This window comes from Hypomesus nipponensis, chromosome 18, assembly GCF_054491055.1.
Source record: "Hypomesus nipponensis isolate SF chromosome 18, ASM5449105v1, whole genome shotgun sequence".
In the NCBI taxonomy this organism is placed as follows: domain Eukaryota; kingdom Metazoa; phylum Chordata; class Actinopteri; order Osmeriformes; family Osmeridae; genus Hypomesus; species Hypomesus nipponensis.
The window spans coordinates 1,617,893-1,640,896 of NC_140378.1; the positions used below are offsets into that span (position 1 = coordinate 1,617,893).

Here is a 23,004-nt window from a genome sequence, read left to right on the forward strand (position 1 = left end):
ACAAATAGATAGTTTCCCACAAATTATAAAGCAATTTGTGGCAGGGGGCGGGGATTGTTTCATGTCAGGGGGGGGAGTTCAAAATAATGTATTCGTTAATAATTCATAACACAGAACTTTATTATATAACATATTAATCCAAAATGATTCACACCTTCACAAAATCAACAACAAACAAACAATTTCTGCATATGCAGGTAGCAACGCTAATGCTAAACTAGAAAAGGCTGTTCCTGCGAAACAGCAGTGAGAATGCTGAAAACCTGAATGGAGATAGCTGACCATGCTAAAAAAGCTGAAAATAATGAAAATGTAGTAGAAAGTTATAAGCTGAATGTCTTGTGAACATTTTAAAGGTTGAATGGTGTCTCTATCTGAAAGTATGCTGAAGTAGTTACGTTTGAAAGAGGAGGACTGAAAGTATGCTGAAGAAGTTAAGTTTGAAAGAGGAAGCTTTTTTAATGATTTGAAAGGATTTACCATTACTTTTAAAGGGAGAATAATTTGCACAAAAACCTTAACATTTTTTTAACCTGTTCTCGTTCCTTGGCTCGCCGGCGAGCCAGAAACACTGCGCCCCCTCCCTCAGTGAGAACGCACTCAATTCCCAATTTTTTTTTTTTTCGACTAGTACACATGTTATACATCGTTGGAAAGCTACGATTCTTGTGCTTCCATTGAAATAAACCAATTCAAGCTCAACTCGCAACAGAAAGTACAATCAACGTCTTTGTCCGGTGACCGTTCATTCAACAATGCCAGAGAAAAAAGTTGTACTTACCTACGATGACTTAGGAATGTTCCAGGTATGCACACAACTCATCAAAACCTCATCTGCTTACATTCCCAAGGGTCCAAAGTATCAAACCATGTCGAGTAGTTGTCCAAACAATGAATTATATCCACACATAGCCACGATCTTGTTGCTTCATTGTTCCGTCGTCATTTTTTTTTTTTGATTTGTGTCACAAGTAATTGCTCAAAGCTATTCATGTGAGTACACTAGAACCCCAATGATAGTTTTAAAATGGCCGCTACACTCTGACCTCTTGATAGACACCTTGGTCGAGCCAATAGGAGCTTCCATGCCCCGGTGACAGACCTCTAAAGCCAACCAGGTCTGTGCGTCCTGCCCCCCCCATGCCCCCCCCCCCCCCCCCGCCCCCTCTACACGATTTTTTCTAACTGGCTTACAATGGCACTGAAATGACCTAGGTATCCTTGTAGCTTAGCGCTGGCTGTAAATGGCGATACCCCATATGCCAGGGTTTGTGGAGCCTTCAAAATAAAAGTCGATTGCGCAATATGTCAGTGTTCTTTGTGCGCCAATCCTGGGAATCAGATAAAGCACTCCAATGTGTTCATGCTTCAGTTTTTGTGTTTCAGTAATATTAATGAGGGATTTAGCTGTTATTTATGATAGTTCTAAGTACCACCTTTCATTAGAGATAACAATTATACCTTTTTATCCTAAGAATTTGACCTTGGTTACAAGGGTTTTCTGGACTCTCCAAAAGGCCCTTTTTAGAAAACGCATGGATGTACTCTTATAAAAACATGTGTCAAATATGAATATATTGTGGTATTATGTTTGACTTTTGATCTGAATTGGGTAAGTCTTCAACCTGTGGTCCAATGCTGTCTTCCAGCTAATACCTACCACCTCTAGGCCTCTTCAGGCCTCTGTTTTCAACACAAAATCTAGGCGGAAATAGAAACTTTCACTTTCCTTGTGTTCAAGCTTCTATGACTCAACACCAGTAGGACTGACAGGGGTCCTGACAACAAGGAACATAACTTCAGAGTGTCAGCTTTCAAAAGAGTCCATTTACATGCATGTACTCCAAATGGTTCAAGAACAGCAGTCAATTTAGTTTGGGTATGCTGTTTAGGCGTTTTTGGGCACATTTAACAGGATCCAAAAGGGGTAAGTATAAAAGGGAGAAATACCAAAACACAGCACACACATCTCCTGAAGGAGCTGAACGTTTGTTTTTTTATATATATATTTTTTTGTTGTTGCTGAAAATACAGAAATGAGAAAATACCAGCAAGCTGAAAGCTGAAATGAATTTCAAAAATGTGTGAGTCACACAAAAGAGGCAGTGTGGAAGCTGAACTGCATGATCTAACAAAGCTAAGAGCTACAATGCCTACAATGAGGGAGAAGCTGAAAGCTGAACTGTTAAACAAAGAAGTAGGCTAGCTAGTCATAACAAGAATATTATCGTTTTAACAGCTGAAAATATAGTTGAGATAGTAATAGCAGTAGCAGATGTAGCCTACCATTGAGTGCATTTACTCGGCTTTCTTAGTACGATTCAAACATACAGCAGTAGGGCCGATACAAGAAGACACGGCGACACTTTGTTGCAGAAGGATGATGGTGCAAGTTTCGTCCGTGAAGCATACAACGATTAATAAAAAAGAATCATGTAGAAGTGTTTATTGAGTAATCGCATAACTAATTACACATGTAAACGGAGTAATTGTATTATTGGCATGAACCGATAATTGCTAGTAATCGGGTTTGATGAATGATGGACTTTATTGGTTCGTCGAGAATAACAGAAATTTGCCTAGCATCCATACCTCAAACAAGTTAAACTAGACGCAAAACTACACGTCCAATCCAAAAAAATTGATATTTTCCGAGACCCAAGACTCTGCCGAAACCATTGATATCCGTTATGTGTCTGTGCGGTCAGAAATACAACTCTTTTGCAGTTTCCAAAACGTTACCCAATTCTGCTTTCATGGTGCGTGTCTGTTTGGTTGCCACTGCAATGGAGCAGCTGTACTCGCTAACGAGCTGGGCAGAGAGAATGACACATTTAGCTAGAATCCACACCTCAAACAAGTTAACCTAGACGCAAAACTGTACATCCAATCCAAAAAATTAGGATATTTTCCGAGACCCAAGACTCTGCCGAAACCAGAGATATTCTTTAAATGTCTGTACAGTCAGAAATAGACTCTACCTGCAGTCTTGAAAACGTGTTCCTTTTGGTTTCCTGGTGTGTGTTTGTTTGGTTGCCACGGCAATGGAGCAGCTGTGCTCACTAACGAGCTGGGCAGAGAATCACGAATTTAGCTGGATTCCACACCTCAAACAAGTTAACCTAGACGCAAAACTATACGTCCAATCCAAAAAATGAGGATATTTTCCGAGACCCAAGACTCTCCCGAAACCAGACATGTCCTTTATATGTCTGTGCGGTCAGAAATACGACTCTACCGGCAGTTTAAAAACACGTCTACTTTCGAAATTCTCTGACAAATTTTACCCACCTCTCCATTGAAGTTATTGAGAGAATTTGAAAGGCTGCTCTTGCTTCAAGGCTGAAAGCTGAAAATCTGTAAATGTGAGCTCTTTAGGAGTTACATTGGCTGAAAGAGGACAAGTTATCCTACATTTTAAGGTATAACTTTTTTCTGTAAGTTAAACTATATGAACGTCAGAGGAATTTGTTTGACACTTTAGTTGAATATCAGAAAAAAGAGCAGCCAGCTGAGTGTGCCACTCTGCTGGCTGCTCAACCATAAAAATCAAGAAGGAGCTACATTTTTCATGTATTTAAAACTGTCACGATTCAAAATTGGCTGAATATTTGAAAAAGCTGAATCTTTTGGGAATAGCTGAATGTCTTGTGAACATTTTGAAGTTTCAATGGTGTCTCTAGCTGAAAGTATGCTGAACTAGTTAAGTTTGAAAGAGGAGGAAGCTTTTTAATGATTTGAAAGGATTTACCATTACTTTTAATGGGAGAATAATTTGCACAAAAACCTTAATTCTTTAAAAAGTATAAAAGTGAGAAATACCACAAGTCATAGCCATCATCTCCTGAAGGAGCTGAACGTTTTGATACCAAAATTGTAGGAATCGGTGAAAGTATGCAGGACTAGTTAAAGGCTAAAAAAATGGCGGAAGAACTAAGAAGTTGATATAACTAGAAAAGGCTGTTCCTGCGAAACAGCAGTGAGAATGCTGAAAACCTGAATGGGGATAGCTGACCATGCTAAAAAAGCTGAAAATTGTGAAAATGTTCAGAAAGTTATAAGCTGAAGCTTCAAAGCGACCGAAAGGTATTTTAAATAGGGGCTGGAGCCGGACGAAGGCATAAAACTACAGAAAAGAGAAGAAAAATGCTAAACAAAGTGAAAAAAATCAGAAAGAAGAGAAACAATGCATAAAAATGTGAACATTTAGCAAAAATATATTTGCTGGAGTTTCAAAAGTCCTGAAATGTATGTTAGAAAGGACCTGCACAGCAAGATGACGGCAGAAATACAGAAAAGATAAGGAAAATGCAAAAGTACTGGCAGTTAGAAGGTACCGCTGTAAAAGGTATTTTTGAAAGGACCTGGTGCAAGATGAAAGCAGAAAAAGGAAGAAAAGAAAAAGGGGAGAAATTCAGAAAGATGAGATGCAGGAAAATGTGAAAATTGAGCAGAAAACCAGTTGCTGAAGTCTGGGTGAACAAATTGGAAGGTAAAAGGACAACACTGGAATGACTTGAACTTGCTGGAAAAACGTAGCAACCGTTGGTCATTGGTAACAGACTGGCAACATTTCTAACCTAGAATCTAGGTTTCAGGTTCAAGACGGAGGAGAAACTAATCATGCGTGCCTGCACACCCAGTCCTGTTCAGACACTTAATTTAAGATGAAATCAAAATGATAATTCATAGTGCAGGGTTGCCGATGTTGTCGTTGTCCCTGGTGAGTTTTTTATACGTAAATAATAAGATCATGCTACATCTAACCAGCGGATCAGTTCTTTCAAGTGTGTCAAAGTGGTATGTTTTAACACCGTAAACTTGAATAATAACCGAAGGCGTGAAGCTAGAAGATGCAATGGAAGATTTCCTACATAAGCTTGATGTACAACTTCAAATTGTAAACGGAGAAGATATTTAGAGTAAAGACAAGTTACTTTACATCTGTGTTCAATATCGTCAATTAAAAGTAAAAGCTTTCCAGTTACTAAGTGTTTGTTCGTAGGATTACAGTAACGCCAGCTGAAGCAAACACTTAGCTAAACTACCCCAGCCCTGATTTGGCTGTTCGTGACGGTCAGCTATGACAGTCGCGCCTCGATTTTTGCATATTTCTCTAGAACTTGCTAAAATAAAAATGATATAGCTGGATTATGTACACTTTAAGATCAATGTACATACCTTGTAAGAGGCGAATGGAGAGCCATATCGCGCTAGCTCGATTAAAAGAGAAAAACAAACATTTACCTAGCATCCACACCTCAAAAAAGTTAACCTAGACGCAAAACTGTACGTCCAATCCAAAAAATAAGGATATATTCTGAGACCCAAGACTGCCGAAACCATTGATATCCTTTATGTGTCTGTGCGGTCAGAAATACAACTCTTTTGGCAGATTCCAAAACGTCACCCAATTCTGCTTTCATGGTGCGTGTCTGTTTGGTTGCCACGGTGATGGCGCAGCTGTGATCGCTAACAAGCCGGGCAAAGAATCACAAATTTAGCTGGAATCCACACCTCAAACAAGTTAACCTATACGCAAAACTATACGTCCAATCCAGAAAATTAGGATATTTTCCGAGACCCAAGACTCTCCTGAAACCAGACATGTCCTTTATATGTCTGTGCGGTCAGAAATACGACTCTACCGGCAGTTTAAAAACACGTCTACTTTCGAAATTCTCTGACGAATTTTACCCACCTCTCCATTGAAGTTAGTGAGAGAATTTGAAAGGCTGCTCTCGCTTCAAGGCTCAAAGCTGAAAATCTGTAAATGTGAGCTCTTTAGTAGTTACATTGGCTGAAAGAGGACACGTTTTCGTACATTTTAAGGTATATCTTGTTTCTGTAAGTTAAACTATATGAACGTCAGAGGAATTAGTTTGACAATTTAGTTGAATACCAGAAAAAGAGCAGCCAGCGGAGTGGCTGTCAATCATAAAAATCAAGCTAAATGAGCTAAATGTTTTATTTGCACAAAAACCTTAATTCTTTAAAGTATAAAAGTGAGAAATACCAAAAGTCATAGCCATCATCTCCTGAAGGAGCTGAACGTTTTGATATAAAAATTGTATGAATCGGTGAAAGTATGCAGGACTAGTTAAAGGCCAACCAACGGCGGAAGAACTGAGAAGTTGAAAAGCAATAGTGAGAATGCTTAACAGCATTCTCACAATAATAATAATATACAGAAACAGAAAAACAATGCTTAACAGCATTCTCACAATAAGTATTTAACTGGTCGGCTCCATGATGCCGGGTAAGTAGCTTGGGCTCCTGAGACGGCTCACCAAAAGAACGAAGGGGAACCCACTTGTCAATCAGAAAGACATGTCCATAGGTACCTAGCAAAAAGTAGCCTCAACTTTCCTAGACCTTTAGTTATGGTACTAAGGCCAGCCCGAGGTAGCATCTATCTCCGATACTAGTTTAGCTGCGCGCTGCTCTGTGTAGGCTACTTATAAGGAATTACAAAGAAGAACGTTTTGAATTATAACAAGGATATTGAAAATGGACCACGGTCGTAAATGCTGTGTTCCAGGCTGTACAGGGAAGGCTAACACTCACAGTCTTCCAAAGGAGCTAAACATTCAACAGGCATGGCTGCTGTTGTCTATGAGAAGATCCCGGCGAAGTTCGACACTCAATTATTCATTTGCTCTGAACATTTCACCCAAGACCTTGGACAATTTCAAGCAGGATTTGCTAGGAAGCTGAACCTGGAAAGAGGTGCTGTTCCGACTGTATGCCCATTGCAACCGCAAGCTATAAGGACAGTATGATGTTGTGCTAACAGTTATTAGCAATGCTAACATTTCCTGTATATAGCATACCAGGTAGAATGCTAAAAACGTTTTTCTACACACATCAAATGACTCTAGCTAGACTAGCTGTAGTCGGCATTAGAAGGGAAGCTTCTGAAAAATAGCCAGAAAACGAACAGCAGTCTGGCTTATTGCTAACGCCTGTATAGTTAATCTATTTGAAAGAACTGGAGAAAGGCAAGTGCTAGATACAGGATACGTTAGCATTGCTAGTAACTGTTAATAGTAGTAACACCTAGACTGTAGGCATGTAAACAAATTGAGCTTGCTAACACAAGAGCATAGGTTGAATGTGTGATCATTTAGCCTAGTTTATTGGCAATGGGGCTAACGTTGATTAATGTTCCTGACTGTGTTTCTTTCAAATAAATAACCTGTGTCATGTAAATCTACAATTCAAGATGCATGTTTGTCCAGTTCTTTGTCATGTTATTTTTGAGCAAGATATCTAGAGCTAGCTAGCTAACTGAGGCCGAGTAGAATCACGATATGGTTTGGTTGCTAAGCTGTAGCCTAACTTTCTACCCACCTAAGTCAATCCAGTTTGCTTCAACAACAGAAGTGGAAACAAGTAATGTTATCATTTCAAATGATATATAGTCAATCTGTTGAAAACAGTGTTGTGTAGACACAATAGATTTATTTGCACGTTTTTATTTCAAGTCTCCAACTTCGGTGTTTCAGCGAGTGCTGCTGTTAGCCGTGTTGCGTTTTTGCTCCCCAGCTTCACTCGTTGAAAACCAACCAATCAGCGTGCAGCTCATCTAAATATTAATGAGCATACCATAAAAGGAGAAAAGTGTTTTTTCCCGGGAACATTTCAGAGGATCTGTCAGTGGGCATAGAACAGCACCCGGGCCATTTTCAACCCAACCAATGTTACATACCCTATTTGGAGACCTTAAGGAACAGTGTGAAATACCCCCCAAAAAAGGCTCGCTGATATAGCTGTCTGTCTTACTAGAACGGCGGATGTATGCATCGTTGCTAACGTATGCTGACGTTGTGACTGTGTGTGTATGTGAGAGAGACACGTGAGTGACACAGAGACGGAGGGAGAGCAGGGAAAGGAAATGCAGCTGAACAAATACGCTGCGTGTTTTAGCCTAGATTGTGTTTATTTTTATTTTTTTACAAAACGCAATATGTGGCGGCTGGTGTTGATTCTGTGGCGCACCGCCACAAATTAGTCCATGTGTGGGAAACACTGAGATATATTTAAGCAATAAGGTACGAGAGGCAGTACTTTATCATCAATAAAGTAGGCCTACGTGTTCCAGGGTGTTGTTAGACAAACCCTGGAACACGTACTTTCTTGACGATAAGTACTGCCTCGAGTACAGGGGCGAATCTAGGTTCCCTCTTTTGGTGGGGGCTAAGCCCCTAGATAAAACCTATTATTTTTCCTGTGACCCAGCAAAACTAGGGGGGTCTGGGGGCATGTTCCCCCAGAAGACATTTTTGAAAATATCCTTTTAAATAGTGTCTTCTAGTGGGATTTATGAAAAGAAATTAACACATTTTTTATTGAAATATGAAATATTTTTTTAAAGGTTTTTATCAAAAAAATTGGGGGGGCTAATGAAACTTTTGAGCTTGGGCCCCAAAATAGGGCTAGATACGCCCATGCTCGAGTACCTTGTTGCTTTCATAATACGGTTACCAGCGACATTTTAAATAGTAAGCTGCCTTTCAGCAAAAAATAGTTATAGCCAACAAACGTTGTGTATCGCATTTCAATAGCTGAGAGAAAATAGTCCCGTACTTGTGGTTGTTGCTATGCAATGGCCAAACAGCATCGTGAACTTCACGTTTGTTAGCCTAGCTAAATCTTGCACCATCTCATTCATTCACATTGCTCATTTTATAAAAGTTGCCTTTAAAATAACAACAATGACAATAGGACACTTTCAATAAAATAATATTTAATTTAAACATTAGGCCTAAACATTCTAAATCAATCATAAATGTTTCATAGGCACTGGGTATATGCTAGCTAGCTACATATGCTGTAAACTATAGTTACAGTACGAGTGACTTGGGACTTGATAGACAAACATTAGGCTGTTGTTAAAAATCCGGTAAAGTAAATTCCATGTTTTGCAGTAACGTAATCAACAACGTCACAAAAGAGCCCTTGGGTTGAATTTGTTTTCAACAAACAACATATTACGTTGCTCTGATTGGTTGTAGGTCTATCCAACTGAGCGAAGAGGCATTTGTTTTACGAGTTCGGTTGAAACACGCCCCATAGTCACAGCCCAACGGAGAGTTTTCAGACTCATATTCTGACTAGAATTATGAGTATGACAACGTCAGGCTGAAGAACACCCAGATAGCAAGGCGACATTGAATTAATATTGATTTTCTATCTAAATCATCAGAATGGTTGAGATTGAAATCTCAATGCTAAATAAACGTTGAATCACTATGGCAATATCGATGAAAAATAGGGTAGGCCTACATTGGAACAACATTGATTTATAGTTGTCCTGATTAATTGATTAAACATCGATTTGTAGTTGACCGGGTAACAGACACATTGTTAAAAAGTCATTGAATTATAGTTGACTGGTAAATGAAAACCTGATTAAAGAGCTAGTTGACCGGGAACAATGATTGAAAAGTCATTGAATTAGCCTATAGTTGACCGGGAAATATGATCGAAAGGTCATTGAGTTATAGTTGACTAGGAAATATGATCTAAAAGTCATTGAGTTATAGTTGACCGGGAAATATGATCGAAAAGTCATTGAGTTATTAGTTGACCGGGAGACCATGGTTTGGTAAATCAACATCAGATGAACTTGTTCTTCTCATTTTTGGATCCACATCAGGTAAGCAGAATATTGATCTAATGTTAAATTGTACCAAATGTAATATTCGCAGACGTTTATCGTTTATTTTCGTCGTCGTCATCGTCATCTGCCGCTTGTCCGGGGATCGGGTCGCGGGGGCAACGACCTAAGCAGGGAGGCCCAGGCTTCCCTCTCCCCGGCCACTTCCACCACCTCTTCCTGGGGGACCCCGAGGCGTTCCCAGGCCAGCCGAGTGACATAGTCCCTCCAGCGTGTCCTGGGTCTTCCCCGGGGCCTCTTCCCAGTGGGACGTGCCCGGAACACCTCACCAGGGAGGCGTCCAGGAGGCATCCTAATCAGATGCCCGAGCCACCTCAGCTGGCTCCTCTCGACGCGGAGGAGCAGCGGTTCTACTCTGAGCCCCTTCCGGATGACCGAGCTTCTCACCCTATCTCTAAGGGAGAGCCCGGACACCCTGCGGAGAAAGCTCATTTCGGCCGCTTGTATTCGCGATCTCGTTCTTTCGGTCACTACCCATAGTTCGTGACCATAGGTGAGGGTAGGAACGTAGATCGACTGGTAAATAGAGGGCTTCGCCTTTCGACTCAGCTCCTTCTTCACCACGACGGACCGATGCAGAGCCCGCATCACTGCGGACGCCGCACCGATCCGCCTGTCAACCTCGCGCTCCATTCTTCCCTCACTCGTGAACAAGACCCCGAGATACTTGAACTCCTCCACTTGGTTCAGGATCTCCTCCCCGACCCGGAGATGGCACTCCACCCTTTTCCGGTCGATAACCATGGCCTCAGATTTGGAGGTGCTGATTCGCATCCCAGCCGCTTCACATTCGGTTGCGAACCGCTCCAGTGAGAGCTGAAGGTCACGGCCCGATGAAGCCAACAGGACCACATCATCTGCAAAAAGCAGCGACCCGATCCTGAGGTCACCAAACCGGACCCCCTCCACACCCTGGCTGCGCCTAGAAATCCTGTCCATATAGGTAATGAACAGAATCGGTGACATAGGGCAGCCCTGGCGGAGTCCAACCCTCACCGGAAACAAGTTCGACTTACTACCGGCAATGCGGACCAAACTCTGGCACCGGTCGTACAGGGACCGGACAGCCCCGATCAGGGAATCCGGTACCCCGTACTCTCGGAGCACCCCCCACATGAGCCCCCGAGGGACACGGTCGAACGCCTTTTCCAAATCCACAAAACATGTGTAGACTGGTTGGGCGAACTCCCATGTACCCTCCAGGACTCCGCGGAGGGTATAGACCTGGTCGACTGTTCCACGGCCAGGACGAAAACCACATTGCTCCTCCTGAATCTGAGGTTCGACAATCCGGCGGACCCTCCTCTCCAGGACCCCTGAATAGACTTTCCCAGACTTTCGTTTATTTTTCATTGTCTATATTAAATTCAGTCATAATCAAGTTTCCATCAATATTGTATTCTTGAATGTGTATAGCCAATTTACCAACTCTGTACTGGTAGGCTACTGTAGCTAGCTAGTGCTAATGGCTAGAACTATTTCTAGTCCCTCGTCAGAAATGTGGATATAAAAAAAAAACGTTATGACAAAACATTGTACTTTAATAGTACACATACCATGCTCAAAACATTCCGGCTAAAAAATCCAATGGTTATATGTCGGGAATCATCCTTTTCTCAATTTGGTAGAGAGACTGTGCTAACGTAGAGCTAGGCTAGTCTACCGGCGTGATCGACAGCCCAGCCACTTTCAATAGAGAAATGTCAAGTTTGACGCTGCACAATACAATTATGATAAGATACGTTGTTAGTTTGAGATAGTGTTTAGATATATCAATGTAGGAGGCTACTTTTCTTAGTTGCTGTGGCAAATCTTTAACAAATTAACGTAAGAAACGGTCGCAACTGTAATGGGGTGGAACGTTGGAAAGTTTGACAGCAGACTTGATTACACAGAGAATATATTCATCAGCATAAAAATTACAAACTGAAAGTTATAACTTTGTGTTTGTATGTTTTCTGTTTTAGATGATCTAACTGGGGGCAGGAATATCAGAATTTGCATTTGCCCAGGCCACTCAAAAATGACTTTGCTATGCCCCAGACAGTGGGGCTGGACGCCAAATAGAGGAGTGAATGTTTTTTTTTCTTTTTTTTAAACAAATAAATATTATTACTAATAAAAATTGTATTTTTTCATTTATATATCACATAAACCTAATGTGCAGGATAGCCTTCATAACATTTATCCTGGCTGTAAGCAGGACATTTTTACCTATTATACGTTTGGTGGTTTGATCTTTAGTTAGGTTATGATTACAACGTTGTTTCGATAGTAAGTGCCAAAAAATGCCCTATCTACGTCATTTCGCCCCATCTACGTCAGATCACTGAATGGCTCCTCCTGCTGTACTGTAATTGTAGCTTACATCAGCTAGCTAGCTAGCTTCAGGATGTCTCTCACCACCCACAACTGCATCTTCCCTGAAAGCAAGAACTCCAGCTGCGCTGCAACGCCATTTAAGTTCCCTGTTGATAATGAAAGGAAAAATAGGTGGATATATTTTGTGAAGAACCACGCTCATGGAAAGCTTCAGATAAACTCCAACAGCCGCCTCTGCGCCACTGACCATTTTACGGTGGACAGTTGTAACATGGACCAGAGACAGACGGGGTTCACTAACACACGGCTTCTCTTGCAGCCCGGAGCCGTACCGAGCTGTTCATACTCCGTTCGCACCTGGACCATCAGCAGTTCATAACTCAGTTCTGTGTGCTTGTTTTAATTATACTAGATAACTTTTCCAGATGTATCTCTGCTATAATGAGTGCAAACCGCTAACTTGATTAGGCTACTCAGTGTAGAATTATGGTATTTTGGTGAAATGGTAGCTAATGTGCTAGAAGTAGTTAGAGAGCTCACTGTCTGCTGTCTCTGCTGTAAATGTTTACTCCTGTGTTACAGCTCAGGGGAATTTTTCATTTTTATGCATCTGTATGTTTCACTCATTGAACAAATACATTCTAATTCTATACTGTTTTGTTCGGCTTGACGTAGCGTCCATTATCTGGGTTGTAGGTAGCTTACTTGAGAGGCGGCTCATTCCAGCGAGGGGGCCGAGCTTCAGCTGCTTCAGGTGACACGTCCCCCCAGTCTCGAACAGAGAAGACTGCTGTTTGTCTTACGATTTCAAAGCCTAATTTTTTACATACTTATCTGTGTTTTTTTTTCATTCGAATTCGGATGGGTGGTTAATAACACATTATTCTGTGGTGTGGTGAACTTGAAACTCGTTTTTAAATCCACTTTACAGGATCTTTAAGGTTTGCTTATGTTGATTTGGATATCGCCATTAATTGTGCATGCATGGAAAACGTAGTTTTAGGAAGCCAAGAAGAACAGGGGCCTATTCCATAAAGGCCGCTCAAAAAAGCTAGACATAAAGTCCTAAACCAGACTTGAATAAGTTTAATTATTCAATCGGGGCTTAAGCGGTTCCATAAAGGCCAATTTCAGCTCACGCAGTCCTACTAATTCAAGTCAGATTTACGGAGTCAAGCTAATTGCGCGTGCACCCTATTTTTTAACAGCCCGAGAGGTAAAACATGGATCATACAATCCACCACGGCAAATGCAATGCACACGGCCACATGACGTCTTCCAGAAAGAACGTCCCCTTTAAATCGTGTACAATGACAGCTCCCTCATCCACTGCTTCAATCAAAGTAAAATGACACGCCATGATTGACGTTGTGAAAGTAGACCTTTGTTGATTAAAAAATACCCTCTAAACTAATCTAAATTGACTTTTTTGACATTGTTTAAAATAAATAGCCTACTATTAATTAAGACATTATCCAGTAGCCTAGTGCTAACTTTTTAACATGGGTTTTGTGTCGGGGAAATGGAGGGCGGATTTAGGTTTGTTTTGCAATTGTAGGATATGCCTACTGTTAACAATTATATTGCTATGATAAATATACTCTGATAATTTAGATTGAGATGTAGGCCTATGCCTGATGCCTAAACATTTGAAATCACAAACTAACATCCATACATTTAACGGCTATGGTGCGTAGCCTATCAAAGCATTGTTCATCATTGTTTAATGCATTAGGCTAAATGTTGTAGCCTATGTAGGCTATTTACGTTGATTTTCTATCAATGTTGAACTGATGAGAATAAGGAAATGAGAATATACGTGGTAAATCATCGTTTTCCCGTTGGGTCAGTGTTACAGGAATGTCTGGTTAAGCACCAAGTCACGCTAAGCCTGACAGTTAGTCTGACCCTGACCAGACTAGTTTTGTAGCCTAAGTTGCCATAGTAACCGAGTTCGAACTACGTTGAGCTAGTTTTATGGAACCGAATGAACAAGAAATGAGTCCGACTAACTGACATAAGTCTGGCTTATTCGGTAAACTCGCATTATGGAACAGGCCTCTGGTCATGTAATTGCGTGGCTACGAAACTCAAATTAAATAAGTGGATATCTAGTTAGCAACTAATGGCTAGACCTGAGCTTCCGTGCAAGGTTTCAGTAGCTAAACCAGCTAGTTAGCACTGATAGCACGGGACAGTGCAATATTATTGCTCAAAAATTAACCGAATGTTGCTAGTCAAGCTTGCTAATCAATAAACTGTTGAACACGAGTACTTGTAGACAGTCTTTTTCTTCGGCAACCTTATAGTTATTTTGAGTGTGCACCAATATGGAACTCTCCCCTTTAAAGTAATTGTAAACAGGCGTACAATACTTTATTGCTCATTCTAAAACTGGTTGTTCCCATCCTTGATTATGATTGGCTATATCGCTTCCATGCCGTTGTAAAATCCAGCATAAACTCACAGGTTGTCCTCATAACATTCTTTAACATTCCATATTACTGCGCATCGAATATTTCAAATTGAAAAAGACGGCAAAGGTGTCCATCTGGCTGTTGCGTGGCAACGATTTATGTAGGAACTATACTTTGTAGTAGCGGAAGCATGACGGTTTATTATTAAACTATTTTGTTTCTAATTGTTTTTATTGATGAAACCATATCAAATATTTGTAGTAACAGTTTTAGAAAAGCAATAAGCCCCGCGAGTCTGTGGTTTACGCTGATTTTAGAACAGGTAAGGGGGTTTTCGGCACACCGCTTCGCGACGTGCCTAACAACTCCCCTTACCTGTTCTAAAATCAGCGTAAACCACGGCCTCTTGGGGCTTATTGCTTAAATAAAGCACACCCCATGACTCCCTCTTAACCAATCAGAATGATTGATTTCATCTACCCGTATTATAACAGGAAATACCATGGCGTAAAGCAATACACAGTTACTCAATGGAAAGTCCTGGGGCCTCATTTATCAAGCGTGCGTAGAAATTGTTCTTACTTGGAGTTTTGGAATATTCCCACAAACAGTTGAAGGTGCGATTTATCAATCATTCGTACGAGCGCCATATGCACACTTCTAGGAGATTATCCTTGATAAATCTCACCTGTTCTTAGTGCACAAACACAAGCATTTGAATACGAAACGCCCCATATTATCTAAATTAGTTGAATCACCACCAATAAAAAGGGAGCTAACAAGTTCAACTAGAAATTGGTAATGAAAAGGTAACAAGAAAAGAAAGGAAAGAAAAGAAAAAGAATTTTTCGCAATATGAAATTGAGGGTTTAGTGTCGGAGGTTGAGTGCAACCACAAAGTTTTATTTGGAACACTTAGCGGTGTTTTGACCAACGAAAAAAAGAATATGCTTTGGTAAAGGTAGCGATTACTGTTAACGCAGTATCTTCTCAGAGGCGCTCATTGGCAGATAGGCCTATAAAAAAAGGTGCAAAAATCAAGTGCAAAAAAGGCCATAGCCGCACACAGGCGAGACTGGAGGTTGCAACTCCAGCTGCAACTGGAGGTGGACAAGTTGAGACGAGCGATCCTCGCATAATTCCACTAAAATGGGTTTAAGGAGACGATATCTACTAATGAGCCACTCATTACTTTCTGCAAAGAAGTCATATCTGTCTCTGAAAATGCGCTCTCGGCGAACTGCGGCGTGTGCTAAATCTTCCAACACAGCTAGATCTTTTATAGTGGTCCACAAGCATATTGTAACATTACACTACATTACATCAATTCGCCAATATTAACAACTCCCCTTATGGTGTTCAATTAGGCTATATCATTACAATATTTCATGATTTTTAAATTTTATTTCATGGAAATCCCTGCAAAATGGTTTCATTATTGATTTCAATCTTATAGGCCTACATAGAGTTCCCGTGATCACGACGCAATTGCCTTGTTTCACCACTTGGAATTGTTCATACTCAGCTACGCATAGTAGCCTATTGACCATTTTTAGATTTACGCACACTTCCAAGAAATCTCTTGGCATGATAAATCGCAACTTTTGCGTGGATTCATTCGTACGAACGGTTTAGGCACATTTTAGTGCGTACGAACGGTTGATAAATGAGGCCCCTGAACTTGGCCTGGCAAGTATAAAGTATGACTTTAGCTTAACATGAATGAAGGATAGTTGGTGATTTGGTTTACCGCTTTGTTGCTGGCTCCTTTTCCAGAAGAGTTGCTCCTACTGAAAGTGCCATTGGCTTTTGAGGGAGAGAACTTGAAGGAACCAAACTCTGCAAACATAGACAAACTCTGAGGACCTGGAGAGGAAGAAGAGTAGGGGAGAGAGGGGTCGTGCTTTATGAAATACATAAGGAAAAACAACTATTTGTACCATTCCTAATCCCTCAACTATTATTTTGGCACCCTTTATAGCCTTGGGTAGGTAAGTTAAAGTATGGCATAATATATGTTGACACAATAAACAGATCCAATGTCCCACCCACATGGACACTGTAGTCATGGTAAGAATTACACTCAACCAAACACACACAGATGCAAATTTAAAGTCTGCTCTCCATCAGGCCAGACAGTCTCCAATTGAATGGGACAGACAGGCAGTCACTTTAGTTTACGGAATTGGTTTGTCAATCTGCATGTCCTGCAATAACTAAATCAGTCCGTCATAAATCTTGTCTGTAGGAATGACTCATTGAGAACACAAAGCACCTGGGCTCTATTTAATCACACTAGGGCGTTGGTCTGTCTGGTTACTTGCATCTTTAGCAGATACCGTGCTCCTAATAACACAGAACCATGCAGGGGAGAAAGAGTGCACGATACATTATTTTAACACTAATTGTAATTTTAGAAAAGTACCTAACTACACACTGCTACACCAGTCTTAGAGGAAGTGCAAGCATGCCAAACTACAATCTAATATATGCAAGTCCCTCAGGCAAGAGTTGTCATGTTCTGCAACAAGTGCACATTTTAGGTTACAACGTAATGCTACGCATACGACTTTGTTTTCACTGTACTTTTATCTATTTCCATCTATTTTTCTGTCTGTCACATGCACATGCACCCCAGAAAACTGGATGTCTGGGCAACATTTCAAAAGTCTTCATACATAGATTTGAGGTTTTATGGTCTACATGACACATTCATTTGTACAGTCATATGCACTTTTTGTCATATTTGCCAAAGTAACTTAATGTCTTGATAGCAACCAATATATATAAAGGTTTGACGGTAATATGAAATCCTTCCGACATCTGTGGGCGTCGCAATACTGTAATAAAAACGACCAATGTTTGGGGCTGTCGACCAATCTATCTACGTACGTACCTAACTGCGTGCACTCTGCCCCTCCACAATGCTCCATACTGTAGTTTTGTGGGAGTGGCTTTGAAGGGAACTAAAATAGCTGGCTTCGCGCAACTTGCTTACCCTGACTTTAAGTTAGATATTTGCAGGGCACTGTAGGAATAATCCCAAGAGCGCCAAGCAATCTGGGACGATAACAATACTGTCCAGCTTTCCAACGTTGTCTTTCTTTATGTTACACATACAATAACTTCTTTTATTTTGCCCACTGCAGAAGGCGAACCAATACAGGGAATTTTTTCAAAATTAAGGGACCTATTTGAAGTTTTTTAAATGACGCACCTTAGCGCAAAGTCAACAGGCTATCAGTTATCTTACTATTATCTTATTATCTTACTTGCTGGTGAGAGTGATCCGTTCTTCCCTTGTTTCGACTTGCTCCTCTTAATGGTATGAACTTGATCCAGCACCCGCTGTTGCCCAGAGCGAAGCTTACTATCCGAAGGCAGTGCGAGCGACGTGTCCTCTACATTACCGATGGACCTTGCCGAACGCAACGGCTCCAGCGTCATCTTACCAATTGGTCGGTAGTCAACAATTCGTTGGACACAATGGTATTTAAAAAAATCACCCACACGTTCTGCAGTCGTAGAAATGTACGTTCTGAGTTACTACACAGTCTGGTCTCCGCCTGGTAGGCTAACATGTCTTCTCTTACCTATAAAGAGCCCCACCCATGGGACCGCGCCCCAGTGAGAGATAATTTCACAGGGAGGTGCAAAGTGTGAGGAAAGCATAAACACACATAACAGGTTATAAATTGTATGAGAAAAAAATAATTAAGTTTAAGGGCTTAATTCAAAATTATATCCTAAAACATGGCTATCCTATTCACAATTTAGGGGGCCACTGTCCTACCATGTTATAACCTACTACCAGAGCCTTTATTAGACATTCTCTGCTACTACCCAGAGCCATAGAAAATGTTTCTATGGCTCTGCTACTACTAGTTACTTTACTTAAAAAAAAATTAAGCAAATGTCCAAATTTACCGCAAAGATACATAGACAAACATCATGGCCCTTTCATCACTTTATTTATTTTTCCATTTTCAATAAAGGGCATCTCTTAGCCTTTCCACATAGTGTATTGTAATTGTAAACATGTAAAAAAAAAATGGAATATAAAACTCAGCCATTCACTTGAACGAATATTAAGCCTGTCCACACTATCTGACCAAAGAAATATTCCTCACTTTAAAATCTCATTGAGTTGACAGCAGTTTTAAGACACCTCTCGCCTGGACATAGAGTGCATTTTACTGTAAAATGTTTGTCCTTTCGAGCAACAAAGTAAAAATAATGACAAGATCGCCACTGGCTGAACCCTCCTGTCTCCGTCTCATCCATTTCCCCGCTTCCCTCCTTCTATGCCAGCCCAGGCTCTGCGCCAACCTAGTATCATGTGATACTGGGTTGTCAATAGGTGCATTCGACTTCATGCAGCGCAGCCGGGCTGACTTGAAGCAGCCAATGGCATTCTCAGTTTCAAGGCAGCCGCCTGCAGCCGGCTGCGGCGCTGCATGAAGTCAACCCATGTAGAACACGTCTAATGTCTACGCACCAGCAGCTACATCACTCAAATCACTCAAATCGGTCTCTGTGGCAATGGTTCCCAGACAAGCAAGCACATAGGCAAGCATGCATGCGCCAAACAGACAACTTTTCGGACTGGCAAAAATGGCTTGGGTAACGCAGTTCCTGAGGTCTCGTAAAGTAGTGTAGTTACCAATATTTTGAGTGTAATGCGTTACTTTACTTCGTTACCTTTAATAGTAATATCGTTACTGTAATCTGTTATTTTGTAACTCATTACCCCCAACACTGTTTGTATGTTTCCAATGTGAAATAGCCATATCGAAAATTGATGTATATTAATTTCTAGCCAATTTGAGTTGGCACTGGTTTTCAAAGTCGGCCAAATTGAGACGTCGTATCGCCTTAATTTGTACAGTAGCTAGCTAACATTGTTATCGATAGCACTAGTTAGCTCTAAATCGGATGCTTACTCACTAGTGGTGTCGTCTCTTTAAGGATACAGAAAATACAAAACAGCTGAAACTACTTTTGGACAGGGGAAGGCTACAGCTGTGGTCAAGTAGCAAACTACTTGGACAGTAAAGAATTTATAATACATTACAGTACAATTCTAGAACTATAATCATTAGCTGTATCACGGGCATGGCACTGTCTATAATTCCAGTTATTAATATGTGTGGCAACTTAATCACCAAATGCATCATGGGCACTGTGCACTATATAGCAACGGGAACAATGCTCGTAAGACTTTATAAAGGATGCATGTATTAAAGTTATGTATTGTGCTTATTAAATGTATGTCTTATGAACTTAGAACTGTGCTCAGGCTTAAAGCATTGTGTCTCACACAGGGTGTGGGAAACAGGCTGTATTTTGTGTTGTTATCTCTCCATTTCAGAAGCAACCTTGAATCCGGGCTGAGACAGCACCCGAGCAGGTGGGATGCGTGGGGAAGAACAAACTCCCTGATACATGAGAGAACAAGCTCAACCCTTTTTGATATTTCTGTTTCAAGTGCACTGTATAATATATGCTGGGGCAGGGACAGATAGCCAGTTGGACTTCGTGAACCAACCCAAACTCTGTTGCGGGTAGGAAAACGTAGACAGCTCCAGAGCTCTGTACTTGTTGATTTCCAACTGCTGCATTAAAGCTGATATTATCGGACCTCTGCGACTCCAGACCACTCTTTCTAGAACACATATTTGTGTCATTGAATACCATCATTACATATTGGATTAGACACAAACAATTTGAATCCTTCAACAGTTAGACCAGTGTTTCCCAAACGTTTTTTCTGGGGACCCATATCTTAAAAGTCACAAACCTTCGTGACCCAAGCCAATAGAGATTATTCGTAAATCACAAAATAAAGGTGGATTTGACCATTATTGAACAATAATTAGGATATTTTACTGTTATTTTATTGTTATTTCAGAACTTGTACGCCAACTGCCATTGTTAATAAGCTATCTCAGACTGAGTGATCACTTCTCTCTGAACAATTGAACCAGCAATGTTTAAAGAAGGTATCCAAAAAGTGCCTAATTGGACATTAGATGTCGGCAATAAAAAAAAACATATAGCCCATGTATTCTTATTTTCAACATTCAATTGAACCAGCAATATTGGAACAAAATATGAAATAATAAAAAAAATCTTACAAATTATACAAAACATGTTGTACCATTTCTGCATTGCTAATGGGAAAGGTGGGCCTGTCTGCATTTTTGTAGTGCGTTTCAGTCCGTGGTTCAGGAGGAGAGCGCAACACGCATATCAGACGCAGCATTCAGTCAGTTTCTGTGCTCATGTCTTCATTTTTGTGAGCACAGGAAATCCCAATTCACACACAGTGGCAGTTCTAGCACATTGTGCGCCCAGGGCAAGTTTATCACTTGCAACCCCCCCCCCCCACCCCCCCCCTGCCTGAAGGGAGCGCCAATATGCCAAACCCCACAAACTGAAATGATCTATAAGAGAAAACCGCGCAGATTTTTTTTTTTATGCTCGTGCGCCCCCCACGTGACATGAAAAAATGCCGCCCTGGGCAGCTGCCCGGTCTGCCCGTGCCTAAAACCGCCCCTGTTGCACATGTACATGATAGTGAAAGGAATAAGCATTGAATTAGAAATACTGGCCCTACTGAGGACAGGATATTCTGACAAAATGCTTATCCAGAAAGGTCACAGATCCATAGCGTCAGTACGATCGCAGCTGGGCTGCAACAACTCGGTTTCTTCTGCAGGACTAAGCGTCAACTCAAGCAAAGCTTGAGGACTCTCAAATTCAAAGGAATTTTGCATCCACCTTTTATAATTCAGAATGGCATACCTCCCTTTTGGAAAATAGCGATCGAAGTTCTCAAGCGCAACAAGATGAGTTTGATTAAGCGCAGACGGCTGCTGGTCTTTCAAATAGGGGAAGTTCATTTTCGGCCTAAATCATATATATTTTACATTATTTTTCTAGTTCACTGGCTAGTTCACCCTTACGACACTTGCCTACTTTATGTATGTATGTATGTAGTATGAATCAATGAATGAATGAATGAACGATCAATGAAACAATTAAACTCGAAGAAAATGTGGGAATTAGGTTAAACTGAAACAAGGCATGTGGTATAATTGTATGAAATGTATGAGGAAAACTTGTTAGCAACTTCACCAAGCAAATACCAAGAAATAGGTTTCAGCAGCTCTTTCGACTACACTTAGCCTACAGAATCCGCGATGGGACTGAGCTTGAATAGCTTCGGTGACTTTTTATAGTACAAAATTACTGTCAATCAAAAGGAGATGTCTTTCGACAGACCCTCCAATCATCACGCGGAAGCCCTGCATCCAGGCCAGCCCACTCCTCCATTCACCCCCACCTGAGCGTCCATGGGCGGGACGTAATTGCAGCATTTATCCAATACCGAATAGTTTCGAAGCACTGAAAAAAACTGTTCAAAGCAGCACCATTGAAGTCCATAGAAGCTGAGCTTCAACAGGGAAATGCACTGTGGCACTACGGGAATGTATGAGAAGGAAATCAGTCAGTCGACCTGCTAATATATGTAGCTGATTCTGAATGAACTCGTCTTCGATATGAACGTGTTTTAACGCATTTAAAATGTTAACACAATAGTAAATATTTGACCATTAATTAGTTTATCATATAATTAGAAATCGCCACTGGCAGAGATTCAGATCGTGACAAGGCGACCCCAAAAAAATCTCTTGCGACCCACCCGAGGGTCGCGACCCAGTCTTTGGGAAACACTGAGTTAGACTACTAGTAGAGCTACAATGAACCAAGACGTTTTGCAAGAAAAGTATCATAATGACAGTTGGCTGTCATTGCCACTTAACGTCATTGTTGTCCTGGTTACGGACTCAGACGCTCATGATCTCTTACCCAGCTAACAAAATGACGTCCCCAGGACGTCCCCTGAACGTCCCCGAATGTTATCAGGACGTCGCAAGGGAACGTCCCCATGACGTTTTTTTGTAGGGTCCCTTGAAAGTCCCGGGGATGTCGCAGACAAACGTCCCCGGGACGTCCATGTATCGTCCTCATAACATTTAGGGGACGTTCAGGGGACGTTTGTCTGCGACGTCATGGGGACGTTCCCTTGCGACATCCTGATAACTTTCGCATACCAAATGCAGAATCAATTTCTCAACCTTAATTTATAGTCACATTTATGCATTTAATGGATATTTTTGTATATAAAGTATAAAATGCATATTAGCCTATTGTCGTCGTCGTCGTCATCTACCGCTAGTCCGGGGATCGGGTCGCGGGGGCAACGACCTAAGCAGGGAGGCCCAGGCTTCCCTCTCCCCGGCCCCTTCCACCACCTCTTCCTGGGGGACCCCGAGGCGTTCCCAGGCCAGCCGAGTGACATAGTCCTCCAGCGTGTCCTGGGTCTTCCCCGGGGCCTCTTCCCAGTGGGACGTGCCCGGAACACCTCACCAGGGAGGCGTCCAGGAGGCATCCTAATCAGATGCCCGAGCCACCTCAGCTGGCTCCTCTCGACGCGGAGGAGCAGCGGTTCTACTCTGAGCGTCTCCCGGATGACCGAGCTTCTCACCCTATCTCTAAGGGAGAGCCCGGACACCC

The 23,004-nt window shown here is 41.4% G+C and overlaps 1 protein-coding gene across 4 annotated transcripts in view; it reads right to left on the reverse strand.

Moving 5' to 3' along the window:
* pkp1a (plakophilin 1a) overlaps nt 1-19,389 on the reverse strand; it is a 45,269-nt gene extending 25,880 nt beyond the window's left edge. The window contains exons 1-2 of one of the 4 annotated variants that reach the window (XM_084679925.1): nt 17,694-19,389; nt 16,172-16,287 (exon numbers count right to left, since the gene is read on the reverse strand). In XM_084679925.1, the coding sequence (XP_084536051.1) occupies nt 16,172-16,287; nt 17,694-17,868 (291 nt within the window). In that variant the 5' untranslated portion in view covers nt 17,869-19,389. The other 3 variants (XM_084679927.1, XM_084679926.1, XM_084679928.1) reach the window with 3 other exon arrangements.
* Between the last annotated feature and the right edge of the window lie 3,615 nt (nt 19,390-23,004).